The following is a 20,375-nucleotide window of genomic DNA, read 5'->3' on the forward strand; positions in this document are numbered from 1 at the left end:
TAAAAACAAGGATACACTTTATTTCATTGAGCCTGCTACAGTATTGATGTGTGTGTGATTTCTGATAGGGGTCCTCTGAGGTTTAATGCAGTCCTTACCATGACAAATCATCCCAGCTTGTTTCTGTAAAGGCGAACACTTTAATATGAATTTGTCCGAGGAGAGAGAGGATGAGGTCTTGACCTCTAAGGCTGATCTGTCTGGACATTTTGAAACATGTCTGGACATTGTGAGGTAAGATGAACATCTCTCTGACCGTCAGTTACTGTTCACTATATCAGCGTTTAGTTCTGAAATCAGCTTCTATGGTTTATGTTGTGTTGAAGTCCGGTGAAGCAGGAAACACCAGTCTCACCTTTACCCAGCAGTGTGTCCATGAAAACTGACCAGTCTAAAATTGAACCTATTGAGGAGGGAGGGCAGGTTGTTCAGCCAAGGTAAGAAGCTGACATCTGTTGTGTGACTTTACTGACCACAACTGAGCTCAAATCAGAATTGTGAAATATACTTGCAGTCAGTTCATAACCTGGAATTTGAATGTTGAAGCCAGGTGAATTGGGAGAGACCAGATTCACCTGTACCCAGCTGTGTGTCCATGAAAAGTGACCAGTCTAGACTTGAACCCATTGCGTTCAAGGATGGAGGGCAGTTTGTACAGCCAAGGTGAGAATTTAAAGCACATGAGTATATTATCATATGAATCCAATGACCTGCAGTTAGCGGTCAAGACATTAGAGCAGAGCTAAAATATGAATTTTGACATTTCCTTTTACCCTATTTTCATTTAATATGCTGGAATCTGTTCATATTGTGTTGAAGCCAAGTGAGTCCGTGGAGACTAGACTCACCTGTACCCAGCTGTGTGTCCATGAAAAGTGACCAGTCTAGACTTGAACCCATTGCCTTCAAGGATGGATGGCAGATTGTGGAGCCAAGGTGAGAATTTATAGCACAGAAGTATGTTATTATATGAATCCACTGACCTTAAGTTAGAGATTGGCAGATTAGAGCAGTGCTAAAATATACATTTTGAAATTTGCTTTTAATCTGTTGTGATTAATCTGCTGGAATTTGTTCATATTGTGTTGAAGCCAATTGAGTCCAGAGAGACCAGGTTCACCTGTACCAAGCTGCGTGTCCATGAAAAGTGAGCGGTCTAAAAGTGAACCCATTGAATTCAAGGATGGAGGGCAGATTGCTGAGCCAAGGTAAGAATTTAAAGCATATAGGTATGATATTATATGAATCCAATGGCATTTGCATCAATATCTTCTTTTACAACCTGGAATTTAAATGTTGACTGTGAAAAAGGACCAGTCTAAACTTGAAGCCATTGCATTCAATGAGCAGGAATTTTAAGGGTTTTTTAATTATTAGTTATTGTAGGAATCCACTGTTCTGCACTTACAGTAGGGATCAAGATTTTACTATACTTGCACTTATACAATACTTCAACATGAAAACGCTGTACATCAAGACACAAAGAGGCATTTCATTTACTAAAAAGACTGTAGATGTGGAAGAAAGTCACTTCATTTGATCAAGTCTGACTGCTGAAGCCTCACATAAGATAAACTTTTGAAAACATCTTTGAGGACTGAGGACACAAAATGAGGACTGGATTTTGGCCATCAATTACAATGTAATTGCGTTATGAAGTGATCTTCTAATGGCTAGTATGAACAGGAGGAATGATAACAGCAAGAAAATCCAGTGTCATTGTTCATTTGGGCCTGACTGTTGTCCTGAAAACCTCTGAACCTGTCCTTTAAGTTCAGTTCATGTCCCAGAGTAACCAGTCCAAAAGTGAACATAAATATCAAGGAATGGTTTGTGAAAGAATTAAAAACATAAGAGCTGGAAGCAGGAAGTATGTTTTATTTAACTCATGTGACTTCAAGGAACTAACCCACATGGAAAAAGAAATGCCAGTCACAAACAGGTGTTTCTATTTTTGGACATCAATACCTGTTTGCCAACACTTACGGAAACCAGTTTATTCTCTAAGCTGCTATTGGAGAGACAATAAACCAATAAAAGTATAATTATAAAGCATAATAATTAAGGCTTTGGCTAATTGTAACACCTGGCCAGCTGGTGACTGTCTGTGTGGAGTTTGGATGTTCTTTCTGTACCTGTGTGGGTTTCCTCCCGCAATTTAAAGACATGGAGGTTTGGTTGTTACTCTGAAGTGCTGTAGTTCCGCTCCGTTTTTAGCCAGACAAAACTCTGAACACGTCCTTTAAGACCAGCTCAAAGATTGGCATGCAACAGTTACAGTTAAGATAAGGTTAAGTATCCAGGGAGGGATGATGTAAGTCAATAAAATGTCCTTATACCATAGTGAGTCTGTTATAAATATGTTATATATAAACTTCTATTACTCCTGTTGTGGGGACATACGTTGTTTTTACACATTCTGGGGACCTGCCTCCCTTTTGGGGAGAAAAAGCAAGTCCCCGTAATGTAAATCATTACATTTTAGGTTAGAAACTTCATTTAAGGTAAAGGCAAGGATAAAGGTTTGGCATATGGTGGTTATGGTTAGTCTCCAAGAAATTAATGCAAATCAACCAAATTCCTTTGAAGTGATGGAAACTATATATAACTAAATATGTGTATGTGTGTCATTAAATGACTTCATGTTTTCTGGATCTACAAAATTCACAGAAAGAGGTCAGAAGTTCTCAGTGCACGGCCTGCCTGGAAACATCAAACAAACCTGGACTCCATATTCATGGTAAGTAAATGTACACACTCAAGACACTCAAAATTAAAAAGAAATATAAAATACAACTTAACTTCATTAGCCTGTGGAAAACCCCTCTCATTCAAACCTGTTTGCTCACAACTTGATGTCACATTCTGTCAGTTACTGTTCATGCATTGGCTGAGATCCAGGTGACACACGTTTCGTAGCAGTCAGGGCTGCACTTCACATGCACTTCAACTGAACGTGTCACATGAGGACGCAGGTGTAATGTGCAGTCGCTAGCAGCTGATAAACATCAGTGGTTCCCCCAGTTTACTTGATTATGATCAGAAGTTGTTTACTTAGATAATCGCATTACATCTTTGATAAAATGGTTCTTTGATTCATCTCAACCAAATAAGATTTGTTAAAGGCATAAAAGGTCCCTCAAATAACATTAGATGGCTCTTTCATACAATGTCCAAAGCTATTACCCTTCAACTTTCAACTGTAATGTTATCTCTGATTGCTGAATAAGCATTTAGAATATATATATATATATTCTATTGTATCCCTTACTTTTCAATTATCTAGGTCTACTGTACAAAGGTGTTAGTTTTCAAATTAAAGGAAAAACCAACATAAAGTGTGTTTCGTAGTAAGGTGTTGGCCCACCATGTACAACTGAACCGGTTCAGTGGTCCTTAGCAATGTCTGTGAACTTTGCTGGAGGGATGAACTCTATTCTTCCAAAATATATATTTCATTTGGTGTTTTGATGATGGTGGTTAGTCCAAAATCTCCCATAGATATTCAATTGGGTTGAGATCTGGTGACTATGACGGCCATTTTCATACTCATCAAACTATTCTGCTCTATGGATGGAATAGACCACTACCATCAGAAATGTTTCATCATAGGATAAAGGTGATCACTCAGAACAACTTTGTATTGATTTGCAGTGACCCTTCCCCCTAAGGTGAAAAGTGGAACCAAACTATGCCAGCAAAATGCCCCCACAGTATAACAGAGCCACCACATCCCCACACTGTCAAGCCTTTACACCTGTACCATTCTCTTGGTGTACGCCACACATGCACTCACCCACTTATCGAGAATAAGATGAAGAATGACTCATCTGACCATATCACTTTTTCCCACATCTTAAATGTGCCCTTTATAGTATCCCTCTCTATGTAATTGTTGACAGACTGCTGTTGCTGACACAGGCTGATGATCACGTCCTGCATTGACACTAATTTTGACCACAATTTCTGATCATATTTACTGATTTTTTTCTTTCCCATTGATCTAAATGTAGATGCCACTTTAGTCACTGTTCCTATACAAACACCAGCCAGCTGAGCAGGTTTTGTGACTGAAGTTTCTGCTGTCCATGTCCCAACAATCAACCCTCTTTCAAAGCCACTCAGATTTTTTCTTCTTGCCGTGTTGATACAAAATCAGAATCAACTGGGCCTGCTCACAGAGCATGAGTGGATGTTAATTGCTTGATTATAACAGGCAGTGCACTTGTGTGGATATGTCTGCACGTTTCTCTTCACTTTTTATCAGTTCTTTCCTTTAATTTGCCCCCTGCCTATGTATACATACAGAGAGAGTTTTTTTTACACCCTAATGTCAGTATCAACATCATCCCCAAAAATCCTGTATAGGTTTGGTCCCTAGTCTAAATACCATATTGTGCTTATCTAGCTGCTTGAAGCAAACATCATGACTTTTGTGAAGAACGAGCTGAGGAAGTTCAAGAAAGTTCTGATTCAAGAAAGCTCAGAGAGGTTGAGAGCAGATGATGAAGTCATGGGAGATGAAGAAGAAGACCAGAGCAGCAGCAACAGCGAAGCCTTTCTGAAGATCATGGTGCATTTCCTGAGGAAAATGAAGCAGGAGCAGCTGGTTGACTCTCTGCAGAGCAGTAAGATACCTTTGAGAACTACATATGAACTCCAAATTTTAACCTATATTTGTCTGGATAATTTGATCAAAATATGAAGTTGTTTACATGGAGACAAATTCCTGAATAGAGTATTATGTTAATTAAGAATCACTACTTAAAATTAAATTAATCAAGATGCATTTGTGGCGAATTTACATCTATCATCTCAAAGTCCACTGACTGATTTTATTGGTTGTTTCCTCAGAAACTCTTGCTCTGGTTTGCCAACATAAACTACATACTAACCTGAAAAAGAAGTTTCAGTGTTTGTTTGAAGGGACTGCCAAAGCAGGACACACAACTGTTCTGAATCAGGCCTACACAGAGCTCTACATCACAGAGGGAGACAGTAGAGGGGTCAATGATCAACATGAGGTCAGAGAGATAGAAGCAGTGTCTCGAAAACCATCAAGTCCAGAAACAACATTCAGAAGTGAGAATATGTTTAAACCCACACCTGGAAGAGATGAACCAGTTAGGACGGTGATGACAAAGGGAGTGGCTGGCATTGGGAAAACAGTCTTAACACAGAAGTTCATCCTGGATTGGGCTGATGACAAAGCCAACAAAAATGTAGAGTTTATCTTTCCATTCACTTTCCGAGAGCTAAATGTGCTGAAAGAGAGAAAGTTCAGCTTGGTGGGACTTCTACATCACTTCTTTACTGAAACCAAAGAAGCAGGAATCTGCAGGTTTGAAGACTTCCAGGTTGTCTTTATCTTTGATGGCCTGGATGAGTGTCGACTTCCTTTGGACTTCCACAACAATGAGATTGTGGCTGATGCTACAGAGTCCACCTCAGTGGATGTGCTGCTTACAAACCTCATCAGTGGGAAGCTTCTTCCCTCTGCTCGCCTCTGGATAACCACACGACCTGCAGCAGCCAATCAGATCCCTCCTGAGTATGTTGGCATGGTGACAGAGGTCAGAGGGTTCAATGATCTGCAGAAAGAGAATTACTTCAGGAAAAGATTCAGAGATGAGGATCAGGCCAGCAGCATCGTCTCCCACATGGAGACATCACGAAGCCTACACACCATGTGCCGCATCCCAGTCTTCTGCTGGATTACTGCTACAGTTCTGGAGGATGTGCTGAAAGTCACAGAGAGAGCAGAGCTGCCCAAAACCCTGACTGAGATGTACATCCACTTCTTGGTGGTTCAGACCAAGCAAGGAAATGTAAAATATCACAGCAAAGCTTCAAAACATTCAGTCTGGAACAAAAAGACCAAGAAGATGATTCACGCGTTGGGAAAACTGGCTTTTGTCCAACTTGAGAAAGGAAACCTGATCTTCTATGAAGAAGACCTTAAAGAGTGTGATGTTGACATAAAAGCCGCCTCAGTCTTCTCAGGACTATTCACACAGTTCTTCATTGATGAACGTGGGCTGAACCAGGACAGGGCATTCTGCTTTGTCCATCTGAGTGTTCAGGAGTTTCTGGCAGCACTCTATGTCCTTCAGACATTCATCAATACTGGTGTCGATCTACTGAAAAGAAGCTTAGCCTCTAAATCCAAATATTTCTATCAGAGGGCTGTTGACAAGGCTTTACAGAGTCCAAATGGACACCTGGACCTGTTTGTCCGCTTCCTCCTGGGCCTTTCAGTGGAGACCAATCAGAGTCTCCTACGAGGCCTGCTGAAAAAGACTGAAAGCAAAACAGAGGTCAAAGAGATGCTAATTCAGCACATCAAGATGAAGATCAGGGACAATCTCTCTCCAGAGAGAAGCATCAATCTCTTCCACTGTCTGAATGAGTTGAACGACCATTCTCTAGTGGAGGAGATCCAAGAGTACATGGGATCAGGAAATATCTCTGAAAACAAACTGTCTCCTTCTCAGTGGTCAGCGCTCGTCTTCATCTTACTGTCATCACAAAAAGATCTACATGTGTTTGACCTGAAGAAATTCTCTGCTTCAGAGGAGGGTCTTCTGAGGCTGCTGCCAGTGGTCAAAGCCTCTAAAACATCCCTGTAGGTGTACAGATAACTGGAAACATTAAATATGTTCAATATGATAATTTCTATGATAGACAAGGAAACATTTCACATTCAAACGTCTCTTTTCTTCAGGCTGAGTGGCTGTAAACTCACATGGAGAAGCTGTGAAGCTTTGGCCTCAGTTTTCACCTCCAAGAACTCTAATCTGAGAGAGCTGGACCTGAGCAACAATGACCTGGAGAACACAGGAGTAAAGCTGCTCTCAGCTGGACTAAGTAGTCCGAGCTGCAGATTAGAGACACTTGGGTCTGTATTTGTTCAATAGATTTCACTTAAATAAATTAATAACAAGTTATAACCATTCACATTATTCAAGGATGTGTGACCTCTTTGAGGTTCTGATTCCTGTTTCTTTGCAGTGTGACATGCAATAAATTTAAGATAATCACTGCTGCCACACAGACTAAAGGTGACTTTAATACCTTCCCAACATTTCATCAGAATATAAAGTGATGCTTGGAACGGTAAATTAGATCTGACTTTGACAAAACAATGTGAATATCTAAATGATTAATTAATCTATGCTTACATTCAGTGTGAGCACCACATTGTGGCCCATCAATTGCCCAGTACACTATGAGCATGCAATTCACTGTGTAGAAAGAATTATGTTAGTGCAACAAAACATACAAAATTAATAAAAACACACAGTGTCTGTCCAGTTTAAAGATTCACCTTGTGGTGACAATGGAGGTTTGATGTCTTACCTTCTTCCTCTTTCTTTATAGTTGCCTTTATCAAGACTGGCTAATCTTTATTAAACAAAGACCATACACAAAGATTCCCAATGAAAAGAAATGATTTAGGCAAGATTTCCATGTAGTTCCTGTAGTGTTCCATCTATGCATGATTAACCCCTAGTGGCACATATTGTGTACTTCAACATACCATGTTACTGTAATAGAGCTACTGTGTCAGTTTAGAAGAAAAAGGAAGAACATGTTTTTGATGGTATTGAAAATCATACCTTACAGCTGAATACCATAATACTGTGATACTGCCCAAGCTTACCTTTCAGTATAAACAATGTTGATTAATGCAAGTGAAAATCTAACTTGACACTTGTGTCTATGTGTTCAAAGTGTATCAGGCTGTCTGGTCACAGAGGAAGGCTGTGATTCTCTGGCTGTAGCTCTGAGCTCCAACCCTTCCCATCTGAGAAAGCTGGACCTGAGCTTCAATCACCCAGGAGACACAGGAATGAAGCTGCTGTCTGCTGGACTCAATGACCCACGATGGAAACTGGACACTCTCAAGTAGAGTATAGTACTGTACAGATACATTATACATTGTGTGGATTTGTCTGTTCACTGACACTTCTCTACATCTTTCACAGCTTTGACAATCACGGAAAGCATCGGTTGAAACCATCTCCATCTAGGTGTAAGTTGTTTTCTAGTTTCAGGGTTATACATTGTAACTCTAGTTCTATAAACACATGCAGAGTCCTCTAATCATGCTAAATTAGTTTGATTGTTCTTCTGTGTAGAGCAATCCACTTTGTCATTGTGTATGCCAACTGGGTCATGAATCACCTGCTTTCAGTGAGGTTGCAATGCTAACAGTGTTAACATGGATATGTTGTTTTGACAAGATTGTTGTGATGCGCTGCCCTGTTCAGGTGGATCATTGGTACATTGGTTTGGGTCATAGTAAAAACCATTTCAATGTAGAAAAAGGCAAGAATAGACAAACCAATAATGTAAAGGAGATAAAAGCATTCAAGGAAAACTGAAAATCAGCTGACCTGATTTTCTCGGGGAGAATGTTCCAGAGCCTCAGGAATCTGCCCTGTCCCATCTAGTCTTCAGCTAGGACTCTAGAACAGGCAAAACGCCTCCGCCCGAGGAATCCCAAATATGGAACTTACACTTGCTGCACTGAAAGATCAGAGATATAGCTGGAAGAGAGGCCATGGGGGGTATTAAAAGCAGCTCCTACAAATAAGTAGGATCTCAAATTAAATTCTATAACATATTGGGAGCTGGTGTAAAGAGGCTAAAACGTGAGCGATATGATCGTGTCCTTTTGTTCTGGTTAAAAGTACAGCAGCTGAGATTGGTACTATCTGGAATCAATCAATAGATTTTGGGTTTAGGCAAGTAAAAGGGCTATTGCAATAATCTAAACATGATGAGATAAAAGTATATGAAATTGTCTATGTGTCTTTAAAAATGAAGAGAAAGAAATATTTCTAAGATGATGAACAGGTCTTATGGTGTGCTGCTGCTCAAAGCGTAAAATTACATAAAATGCCAAGATTTCTCGCAACAGACCTGATATGTTCCACTAGATAACCAGCAGATGGCAGCATTTGCTTTACCTTATACCCAATGACAAGGATCTCTGTTTTGTTTGAATTCTACTGAAGATTCTTTGACATTGCAAAGGTAGTTGTTAGGGCATTCAGCATACCAGGGTCTGTGGATCTAACGGACAGGTACATCTGCATCAGCGTAAAAATGGAGAGAAAAAACACGACTGAAACGTCTCTGAATAATATGTCCTAGGGGAAGCATGTTTAAAGAGTCGTACAAGTAAAATAAATAATATAATTTAATAAGATAATAAGCATCTTCCCTTACTGACTTTAGGGGTGTGGGTACCCAAAAGCAAAAGAAGCACAGAAACCATCACCACCACAGTCCAAAAAACTTCACAAATAACCCATTTTAAAAGTTACTTTTAAACATTTTTATTTGTCACTTGCAATAATTTCCTTTGTAATGTTGCTGGTCAAACCTTTGACAAATTACATGCTTTTGTTTTAATAGTATGCTGGATTTCATCAACGTTATTAGAGTTCATCCTGACCGGAACATCAATGTGTGCGCCATATTTCATGACAGTCCATTAGACAGACATTTTAGTTTGGACCAAAGTGAATAAAAACACATAAATAATCTAAACAGATCAGGTCACATAATGTATTATATTATAAATCACTTGTTTTTGCTTTCTCCATCAGATGCTTGTGAGCTTTCACTGGACCCAAACACAGCTGACAGAAACCTCATTCTGTCTGAAGACCACAAAGGAGTGAGAGTGGAAAAAGAGAAGCAGCCATACCCCGATCATCAAGAGAGATTTGATGAGTGGAAACAGCTGCTGTGTACTGATGGTCTGACTGGACGCTGTTACTGGGAGGTACGGTGGAAAGGAAGGGTTAATATAGGAGTGGCGTACCGAGGAATCAAGAGGAGAGGAGACAGCGACAACTGCTGTTTCGGATGGAATGATCAGTCCTGGAGTCTGTTCTGCTCTGACAAGGGTTACACTGCCTGGCACAATAACACAGCAACAGACATATCTACATATCTGCTCTCTGACTCTAACAGAGTCGCAGTTTATCTGGACTGGTCTGCAGGCACTCTGTCCTTCTACAGTCTTCCCTCCCAACTCTCTTCTATCAAACAGGTCCATCTCCACACCTTCCACTCCACATTTACCGAACCCCTCTACCCTGCATTTGGGTTTGGGCGAACACTGGAGTTTGGAAATGACTGTAGACTGTTACCATCATCTGTTCATCTGTCACCGATCTCAGAGTCAATGTAGCCTCCCATATAAAACAGTGGGTCTGTTGAGGCACATAGAACAAGATTTATGTCCTTTTGTTGATATTCTGTCCATTTTAATGATGTTTCAGCACAAAAAAACAAGGCTTACTTTTTAAATGTATAATGTCAGAAATAAGCTGTGAATACCATATTTTTTAAAACTGTATGTATAAATATATGCAGTTATGCTACAGCTAAGTTGATGGCAATGAGGGTCAGTCTATGTCGGAGATAGGTAGAAAGAAAAGGGAAAACCCTCACAACTTTCTTACATCTACATAGATAGACAATCGGTCTAAAGTGGGTGGGAAGGCTGGATTGATTTGGGAAAGTTATAGAAATGGTCCTGCACAGAGTCCCCTAATCCAATGTTGGAAAGGCCTATCGTACTATATCATCTTCTTGAGCGTCTGTCAGAGCAAGTTAGTGAAAGATTTGTCTTTGTAAATAGAGCACAAAGAATCAGCTCCCAACGTGGACTATGAACAATATACCTAACCCTGACAAAAGAAGTGCAGACTGCACAGTGAAAGCTACTTGGTGTACAGCTCTTCGCTCACATTTGAGAACAAAAAAAAATACATTTACCCTTCATTTCATATTTATTTGTTTAGTTTAAGTTTAATGTTTATCTGCAAATCTGAACAGCAACATATTGTAAAACTGTTGTCCTCTTTTTCTCAGAGTGATTAAATAACAGGCCTAGACTATTTCACTGTATATTGATATTAGTTTATTTACTGTACTATATGTTGTATATTTTACATCCTTTGTTTAGTCAATGTCTTTAACTATATTCTTTTAACAGATAACTTCATTTTTAACTGAAAAGAGATCATGTGTAGACTCTGTTGTGTGTAGGGAGGGAATGCATCATATTCTCAACCTTTTTCCTGGTTTGAACTTTACCCTCCTCACCCGTAGTGGGAAGCTGAATGTAAATATACATTCTCAGTTATGTCAGTAATATATATGTTAAACATGGTCAATGTCCAAAACCTTGTATGAGAATATACAATCTCAAGGTCCTTAAAGGGGACATATCATGCATTTTGTGATTTTCTATTCTTTTTATGCCGATACGATGTGTAATGTATGTGTTAAACATGGTCAGTGTCCAAAACCTTATCATATATAAACATGCTTAAATGCTGAAAGTCCTAAAGTTACTTGTACTTGATTGTTTGAGTGGAAATAATTGAATAAACTGATAAATAGTAATTTGGATATAATGAATAAGTGGGTAAAGCCAAATATAGGCACCTTGTGTAACCACCCGGTTACCAAAACACTGAAATGAGATAAATTAGATAAAATAGAAAATTGATTAGAGAAAGGTGAATTTATGTGTACATGATTTCAATAATACATAAATTAATTTGAAAATAAACAATTAATTTAAAACTGTATTAACATAATAACAGTTAAACCAGCTTGCAGACTATAAAAGCCCATGTTGAGACCCAGCACCTGATCTAGACAGATACCCAGAACGATTGAGCGACCACAAAGTCATCAAACAGAAGAAAAAATAAATATAACCTGGAGCAGTCACAATCCTGCTGCTCTTTGCCAAAGGAACTCTTTATGAGTTGTTAATTGGAATTTGATTTTATATAAATATGCATTATTAACCAGAAACGTCAATACATTTAAGAAAAAGGAAAACGGCGCTAAAGTTAGCAATCGTTGTTCAAATTGTGTGTCCAGTCCTCCCTTGTTGTGTTATAAAGAGACTATTTAATTTAAAAATTACTTCTGGTTGTTACACTTGCAAGCCAGTTTTGGGGGTTGCCATGGTGGACGATCGTTCTCCACCAAATGGCCAGCTGAGATCATCAGTGTCGAAAACATCTCCACCTTCAACCAGCCATTGCTTTCACACGTTCAAGGTAACCTATCTGTCCTTCTATCTTGCCACTATGACCATTTCATTATCGACGCCCTTTTCTCAACTATTAAAACTCATATTGCACGCTTATCCTAGCGTTATCTGCATCTTCTGTAAACTCCTAACTGACATTTGAGCCTGGTATCCAACCACTCTGATAAATTCACTAAGCCACAGCACAGACCCAGTTAAAATCCTCACCGGCTTCCTCTTACTGTGGACACATTGTCAGTCCTTAACCATACTCATCTTACCATCTCAATTGCAGCTTTCAGTTTTCTCATTCTCCAGATTCACAGTTGCAACTTTCCAATCTGATCCATGCAACCATTCCTGCTTTCAGATTTAACTTATTCTCAGACGATTCCACCTCGCTCTTAACCCAACTGGTCAAGGCAGATGTCAGTCCACATGGGCCAGGTTCCAGGTTCCAGGCTCCAGGTTACGTCCTATTAAAGGGGAGTTTTTACCTTTCCACCATCGCCAAGCGCTTTCTCATGGAGGAATGTTGGGGGTCTTATCTCTGTGTTTTCTCTCTCCACAAAGGACTTACTGTTTGTTTCCCCTCTTATTTCGGTCCTGTTCAAGTGTTGTTCTCCCCGCTGTCCTGTACTGTGTCTTATGGTCTGTTTGTATGTTTTGTTGGTGAACACTTGTATTGCACCATAAAATTTAATAAAAATTTTTTTAAAAGTTGCGACCTAGCAATATATGGAAAAGATGGACTGACTCATCTACTCAAAACAAACTATGCCCAATCAATCTGATCAGGCATACCCATTTACTTTAAAGTTCCACTGAATTCTTTGGAGACAAGCTATTTGCAATTCTGGAAATCCCAAACTTTACTATGTCAGAGCCTCTCTTCATCTCCTAATTCAAACAAGCGCCTAATCTTTTTGCCACGTATCACTGTCGCACCATTCTTAAGATCCACTCAGTCTTAAGTGGAGATTTTTGGGGGTCCTTGCTGCCTGGGTGCTATGGCGGACCTCCTGTGAGCCTCCCGAAAATGCAGTCGGCAACGGACTATACTCATCATCTTAATAAATCCTTCAAGCACATCATGTTATTGATGTGGTCCTTGCCAGTGAAACGAAAGCTGGTTTGTGATTGAGCTGTGTGTGTGTGGGCGCATTAAAACACACAGACTCATTATGAACCAATCTGTAGGCTGAAATGTTTAGAAAAACCTGAAACACTGGAAACTGCTCCACTTAACACAAGCCAGGTGCAAAACAAGAGCAATTATGAGTCTGAGTTTCTCTGACTCTTTCAGTATTGAACGTAACTTTGCTTGATTTTGCATTAATTCTTGTGAGCGCAATTTCCAAGAGATACAAATGAAAGGAACAAATGATGTGTTACTGTTTTTCTGGTTCGAGCAGTCGGTTTAAAAATACAAATAAACTACTCATCCTTAAAGTCAATTAATTTCCTGTTCAAATACTTATAGCAATGCTTTTGTTTGGTGCCTTCCAGGGGCCGACTATTTTCACTTCCATTCAACATGTAGTAAAATATGTCGATAGATAGACCATCTCCTTTCTATATTGTGTAATAATCACAACATGATGACTCAGCAACTGTTCAAATAAAATGAAGGACATTTAATTCTAACATTAGCAAGTTTATTTTATCCAGACAGTTTCATAATTGTAATATTAATATTAATAAGGATTGGCAGAGCTGACAAACACTGGCTGCTATTTTCATGATGGCGCTAATAAGATAGTTTTTCCCACGAAGTGCCTGGATCAGCTGCTCATGTTATTGTTATAATAGTCATGCCGGCTGGACACAAGGTCTTGGTATTTGACATTGACATTGTTGACATTGTGTGGTTCATTGGAAAACAAAAAAAAAATCACAAAATGTTTTATCCTTACAATTTATACGTCTTTTAAAAAAAATATTTATAAAAAATTGAATATAAAATAATATAAAGTTTCTAAATTTCCACAAAAGTTAGAATTCAAATTTGACTTTGACTTTGCAGGTATAAGAATACATTCATTTACAAACACATGCAGTGGGACAACATGTTTTCTTTCATTCCAGTATGGTCCTGTGTGGTTCAGGTTACAGGTGAAGCATGTCATCAATCAGGATAATCTTCCCAGTTTTACGTCAATAACGTATGTGCAATGTACCAGTGTTACTGTCACATCCTGTCTGTAGTTTCAGTTGTGTTTTAATTCCTGTTTTATTTTAAAATGTTTTCTCCTTGTGTATGTTATCTATTATTTATAGTTCCTGTATTTTCCCATCTAAGTTGATTCACCATGTATTTCACCTGTGTCCTGTTTTTTAACTACCTCCTGTTTATTTGAGCCTTGGTTTTCTGTTCTGTTTTTGTTGGATTCTCTGTTTTGATTTGCCCCATCTAACTCCTGAACCCACTGACGTCCAGCTACGCCCTGTTCCGGTTGGCATGCAGCTGTCTCCTGTTCCAGTTGGTGAACAGCCATCCCCTGTTCAGGCTTATGTGCAGCAGCTCCCAGTGCCTCAACTCCTGGTGGTCCAGCTCTCTTTGCCTCTTGGGCTCAGTGCGCAAATTTCAGTTTTTGCTGACATTGTCCCAAAAAAAGGTGGTATTTATACTTTATATAGATACTTTATTTATTGAGGTCATAGGAACATTTTTCAATATATCACACTGGAATACACCCCCACTATGACCTGTTGTACTAGATTGCATTGACTGTACAGGCATCCCTAATAAAGTGCACGCTGAGTGTATATTTTTTTTAAATGTTTTTCTAAAAAAATCATTCACAGAGTCAACAGACAAAACTCCAAATATCAGCAATCGAAATGGACATATTTGGCAGGGGGAAAAAACTGGGGAACCCAAACTGATATAATGACTTAAAAAACAAAAAACAAAAATCATGTTTTTCAAACAGTTGGATCCATAATGGCTGAATTAATGTTTAAAAAATAAAATATATATATGTATTATGTTGACAATGATGAGAACAATGAACCCACAGAATTTCATTAACATCAAAGAAAATGTGTTCCAAAAATGTGGGCGCTATGGAGCCCAATTTCTACAGAACTTTGCAATTTTAGACAGTTCTTACGCGTTTGTTTCTTATCGTGAGTTTTCCAGCTTCTCAAGCACCTCAAAAATGCAATGGTGTACGCTAATAACAAATAGATAATATAATAATCTTTACAAAAACAATTCTTAAAAAACTGTTTCTATTGTTTGACTAACAGAGAGCAAGAGGACCTAAGAGCTCGGCGTGTGGCATTAGGATGCAGAAAGTCATTAATATAATGTGTATCCTGGCCCCAAGCGCTCTACAAGATTTTAAAATGAATTCTAAAATGTAATAATCAAATGCATAGAAGTTACAACAGGTGTAATATGTGACCATCTGTTGGATTGTGTTAAAATCCTAGCAGCAGCGTTTTGGATGGTTTGTAAATGATCCACTGTTTACCCAGTGGCAACAAGCAGTTTCTGATGAAATCCGTTTTGGTTTTTGTCAACATCCTTCTAGACAAGTTCTGTTTTGTTTTTCTTTCTATCATTTGTGATATCATCAGATAACATCTTCACATTGACATTTCCTGGAGGAACACTGCCAGTTCAGTGGTTTGACTCATCTTTACATGGCAAAAAATATTTGACTGATGACTCTGCAAATATTGCTTAAACTTCTGCCACACCTTGTGTGAGATGCCTATAAAGAGCGAGCAGCCGAACACCTGCTGCATCCAGCATCAGAGCATCCAGCATCCTGTTCAACAGGTAAACTTCACCCATGTCCTTATATTTATTTTTTTGGTCATTTTGTACTGATTAGGCACTAATGTATACCAAGCTTATTTTAAGCTAGGAAAAATGATCATATTTTGACTCTATTTTCAGATTGAAGTTTGACTGGAAAGGACCTCAATCATGACTCCAGTTGTCCTCTTCGTCGTCCTCCTCTCGCTGACAGCTGTTCCTCCGGTAAGACTAAATATTTTAACACTGAGATTATGATGATGTTACATGTGAAAATCATGCATCTCCAAAATATCAACTTTCAGTGAACTAAAATGTGAAAAATGGTTGCTGACTAAGCATTTTTGAGATTGTTCAATTATGAGCCTTTAATGTCTAAACACATAAAACCGCATGTAATCTTTTAACTTTTTTTCTTTTTCTTTAATCAACAAATATGTTTGAAAATGCCTGGTATTCACTGAATAGCAGCAGCATCAAAAAAGAAAAGAGAAAAAACATGGTTATAAATTGTTCAATCTTGTGTCTCTGTGTCTCAGGGTGCAACTGATGAAGGTGATGATGGAGGTGAGTTGAAGTTATTGAAGTAACATTTCAATATATACACATTTAATAATGCTGGTGCCTGTTTCTGATATTCTACGTTGTCTTTTTTATTTTTTCAGACTCATCTCAGGACGTCTCTGAAGTCATTGCAAGATCAAATGCTGGCATACGTAAGAGTATAATTTTGTTTTATTTCTTTTAAATGTCAAAGATTATGACTTATTTATTAATTGTTAAAATAACTTAAATATTACAGAATAACTACAATGTGAAGCTTGGACTGACAAAATGTAACTTCAGCTCCCAAAGCTTGAAAAGGAAATTATTTCTTATAAATAATTTCAGTGTTCTTACATTTTATAGACTAAACAACTGATCAACTTAATTAAACAATTGTGGACAGATTAATCAGTTGAGCCCTATATAAAAATGTAAAGATCTAGCAGTCATGTAAAACTCAAATTCTCCTTCCTGCTGTGAATATCTATATGAGTGTCTGTTTGTTTCACAGGAACGAGGCTGATTTATGACGACATTGCCCCAAATATGAAAAGGAACGCTGTCCCCTGCACTGCTATAGGCTGCAAGTGGCGTAAAAGTGGATACTATGTAACAGTCCCTTACACCATCTCCTCTGAATACTGTAAGTGTCAGAAACTTAACCTTTGACCCCCTGAAGACCAGTGCAGACAAAGTCAGTTTTATTCAGTTGCAGTCAGAAGTTTCACTAAAGTGAAAGAGAGATTATTTTATAAAAGCAAAAATCTGCCAGCTCTATGCAGAAATACCATCTAAACATTATAGTATTACATTATATTATTTACTGTCTTAACTTTATGGTAGGATTCACTTGAATAGGCAAGTAGAGACTTCAAAAATATGCAGAAGTCTTGACATTTGAGTTTTAAAAATACCCCTTGGTCCCAATGAAAATAGACAGAGTGGGAAGTTCTTTGTCTTTGCCCAGTTAGTCTGGTGGTGAAACACTTAAAGTAGTCCGGTTCCACATCTCTGAAATGCTGTTGACATTTTTTCAGTGACTCTTAGAATGTGTTCATTGTTTCCCTGAGTGGAAAAACAAACAAACTTTAAAATAACCACAGCTTTAAAATCTTTATCTTATTATATGCTCACTTTGATTTTTAAGACCAGTAGCAGCACAATATTCATGATGCCCTTAAATGGGTGGGCAATTAATAAATAACAACACTTAAATGAGCATAGTTCTTATATCAACATGAAAAATGTTAAGTTTATTGAATCAAGTTTTTCAACCACAGCTTCAGTGTCTGAAAATATCAGCTTCTCTCAAACAAAAATATGAACCTGAATTATGAAAGAAAACAAATTAAATTAATTCTTTCTGATTACTTTTAACATTTCCCTGCCTGCTGTTAGATGCAGCTGTGTGGAAAATACAGATAGATGAAAAGAATAACTAAATAGACTAACTCAAATAATAATATATATATGAAAATAAAAACTATAATAAATATAAAATAACACATACATGAATAAACAAATCACTTCTAAAATACTTTTTTCTTTGTCTCTGCAGCCACAAATGAGCGCAACTTAATCATCAGTACTCTGGAGTCCTTCCACAGGTCCACTTGTGTTCGCTTTCAGATGAGGGCCTCGTGGCATCGCAATTACATACACTTCTTCTCTGGATCTGGGTAGGAAAACACACACACATATATGCACACACATACTGTATGTTAACATTAAAATAATTAAATTTCAAGTTTATTTCAAGAGCGGGTTACTGTTTTTTGGTCCCTCTCTTAAGCCAATAAACTTTCATCTACACCAATTTGTTTGACCTGTGCAGGTTGCCTGTGAGTGTAGAAATTGTTTTCTCACCTGCTACGTGTCCGCCTCATATTACATATTCATTATGGGAAACATACTAAATGGACAGAGCGTATTATCTTATAGCCCAGTTCAAAGACGCAAGCCTCAGTGCGCTGCGTTAGTAGATCAGCTTGCACATTTTTTGTTGGAGATGTCAAGTTTAGTCACGTTTTTACACACGCAAACCTTTATTAAATCAGGTCCATAGAGTAATAATAATAAAATAGCATAAAATAAGTAGAAAAAATAAAAAGATTAAAAACATTGAAAGCATCCAAGCAAGATAGAAATAAGTTCTCATTTTACTTTTAAACATTTCCACACTTCCAGCTGTTCTTAGATAGAGCCAAAAAGTCTGCATCTTGACCACTAAACTGCATTGTACTTCATCCAATGTATCAGTCATATTTGTGTGTGTGTGTTTGTGTATCAGGTGCTGGTCCTACCTTGGCCGTCAGGGAGGACAACAGGATGTCTCCCTGAGGAGAAACAGCTGTATACGCACAAGCACGGTGCAGCACGAGGTTCTCCACGCTCTCGGCTTCCACCACGAGCAAGTCCGCTCTGACAGAGACAGATACGTCAACATCCTCACCCAGAACATCAAGTCAGGTCAACTCACATAAAACACTTGAACATTATTTCACACTAGTGGTTTTTATGAATGCTGAGAAACATGGAGAGGTACGTTTGTAATTTATACTGATTGCATTCATAATATTAGGATGTAACTAGAGTGGGCTGGAGCTTTTTTAATCAAACCCACCAAGGGTTCCAATCTGGCCCACTGGATAACTTTGATAAGTGTGAAAATTGAAGAATATGCCAGTTTCTCCATAAAATGCACCACTATTCTCACTTATTTTCACTCACCACTCACTGTCAAGGCTTCTGATCTTTCCACTGACATCCAACTTGAGATAATTGTCCTTCTAATCTGAATCATTGCAAGTCAAATTTTTCCTAGTTTTACTAGTCACCTCTGATTTAAACAACATATAATAGAAAAGGTCAATAACAATATTGTGGGCCCTCAGCCATCGTGGCAGGAAACTCTCTAATAACCAGATAGTGGCAGGAGGACACAGACAGGAAGGTAGATTCTAAAGTCACACATCAGGGCAGCAGAGAAATATGGACTGAGTATCTGAACACCTGATTACATGAAGCAGGGTGGATTAAAGATTCACTGTTAATGAAGGAAGAAACACGTCAAAATCTAAGATCTGTGTGTTTATATTTTGGTCTGCTTTGTCTTTCTGTGCAGGACAGGAACACAACTTCAAGAAGGCGCGGACCAACAACCTGGGAACTCCCTATGACTTCCAGTCCGTCATGCATTACAGCAAGTGAGTGATTTTGACCATATAGTGTATTGATGTCATATTGACGTAAATTACGTTGGTGGTTATTTTCTGTTTCTTAACGCAAAGATACAACATTTTATTATACATACAAGACCAGCTTTGTAAATTAGTCACTGTCACAAAACTGTCTGAATTGGGAGTGCTCAGTTTATAGTTATTATGTTCTTATACTGTAAGTCATACTATTACATTTGAAGGTATAAAATCCAAAAGATCTAAAAAACTAAGTCAACCATGCAGCTTCAGGTCAAACTCTGAGATTCAATATAACCTGAAAAAAATAAATTAAAAAATAGCAGTACCATAACTGTGAGAGGGGGAGCCGGTGTGTGTGTGCTTATCTGTTATACTAAAAATGTGTTTGTGTCTTACAGGTACGCCTTCTCCAAAAATGGCCAACCCACCATCGTTGCCAAGAGCAACCCGAACCTTAACTTCGGACGAGCCACTACGTTGAGCGCCAATGACATCGCCCGTGTCAACAAGCTGTACTGCTGAGTTTCTAAAAAAGGATTCTTCTACCAAGTCATACGGTGAGAACACAGAAAATATACCTCACTACTGATCAGGTTTCAGTGTAACAGCAGCAAAGTAAAATATCTGGTTCAATTATGGGTTTTTTTGTGTCCATGTGGTTTAGTCAAATTTAAAGGGGTTAAAATTTGAAAATAAACATATAAATAAATTGCACACATTCTTTTTTTGTGGACCGAGCATCAAATTTCTAAAATTTGAATCCATTTTGGGACAACATATT

At 38.3% G+C, this 20,375-nt stretch overlaps 2 protein-coding genes across 2 annotated transcripts in view; one reads left to right on the forward strand and one right to left on the reverse strand.

Moving 5' to 3' along the window:
- Positions 1 to 20,375, reverse strand: part of prc1b (protein regulator of cytokinesis 1b) — a 291,205-nt gene that overhangs the window by 80,705 nt on the left and 190,125 nt on the right. The gene's annotated exons all lie outside the window — the stretch shown is intronic.
- LOC133995515 (NLR family CARD domain-containing protein 3-like) lies at positions 146 to 20,116 on the forward strand. The gene is made up of 16 exons (XM_062434979.1): positions 146 to 234; positions 327 to 437; positions 547 to 648; positions 820 to 936; positions 1,092 to 1,208; positions 2,671 to 2,740; positions 4,409 to 4,649; positions 4,873 to 6,625; positions 6,725 to 6,898; positions 7,735 to 7,908; positions 7,989 to 8,035; positions 9,621 to 10,125; positions 17,094 to 17,126; positions 18,685 to 18,863; positions 19,519 to 19,600; positions 19,993 to 20,116. Exons 1-16 carry the CDS (start codon positions 146 to 148, stop codon positions 20,114 to 20,116), a joined length of 3,918 nt encoding a protein of 1,305 aa, XP_062290963.1.

The sequence above is a fragment of the Scomber scombrus genome, chromosome 1, assembly GCF_963691925.1.
Source record: "Scomber scombrus chromosome 1, fScoSco1.1, whole genome shotgun sequence".
Classification (NCBI taxonomy): Eukaryota; Metazoa; Chordata; class Actinopteri; order Scombriformes; family Scombridae; genus Scomber; species Scomber scombrus.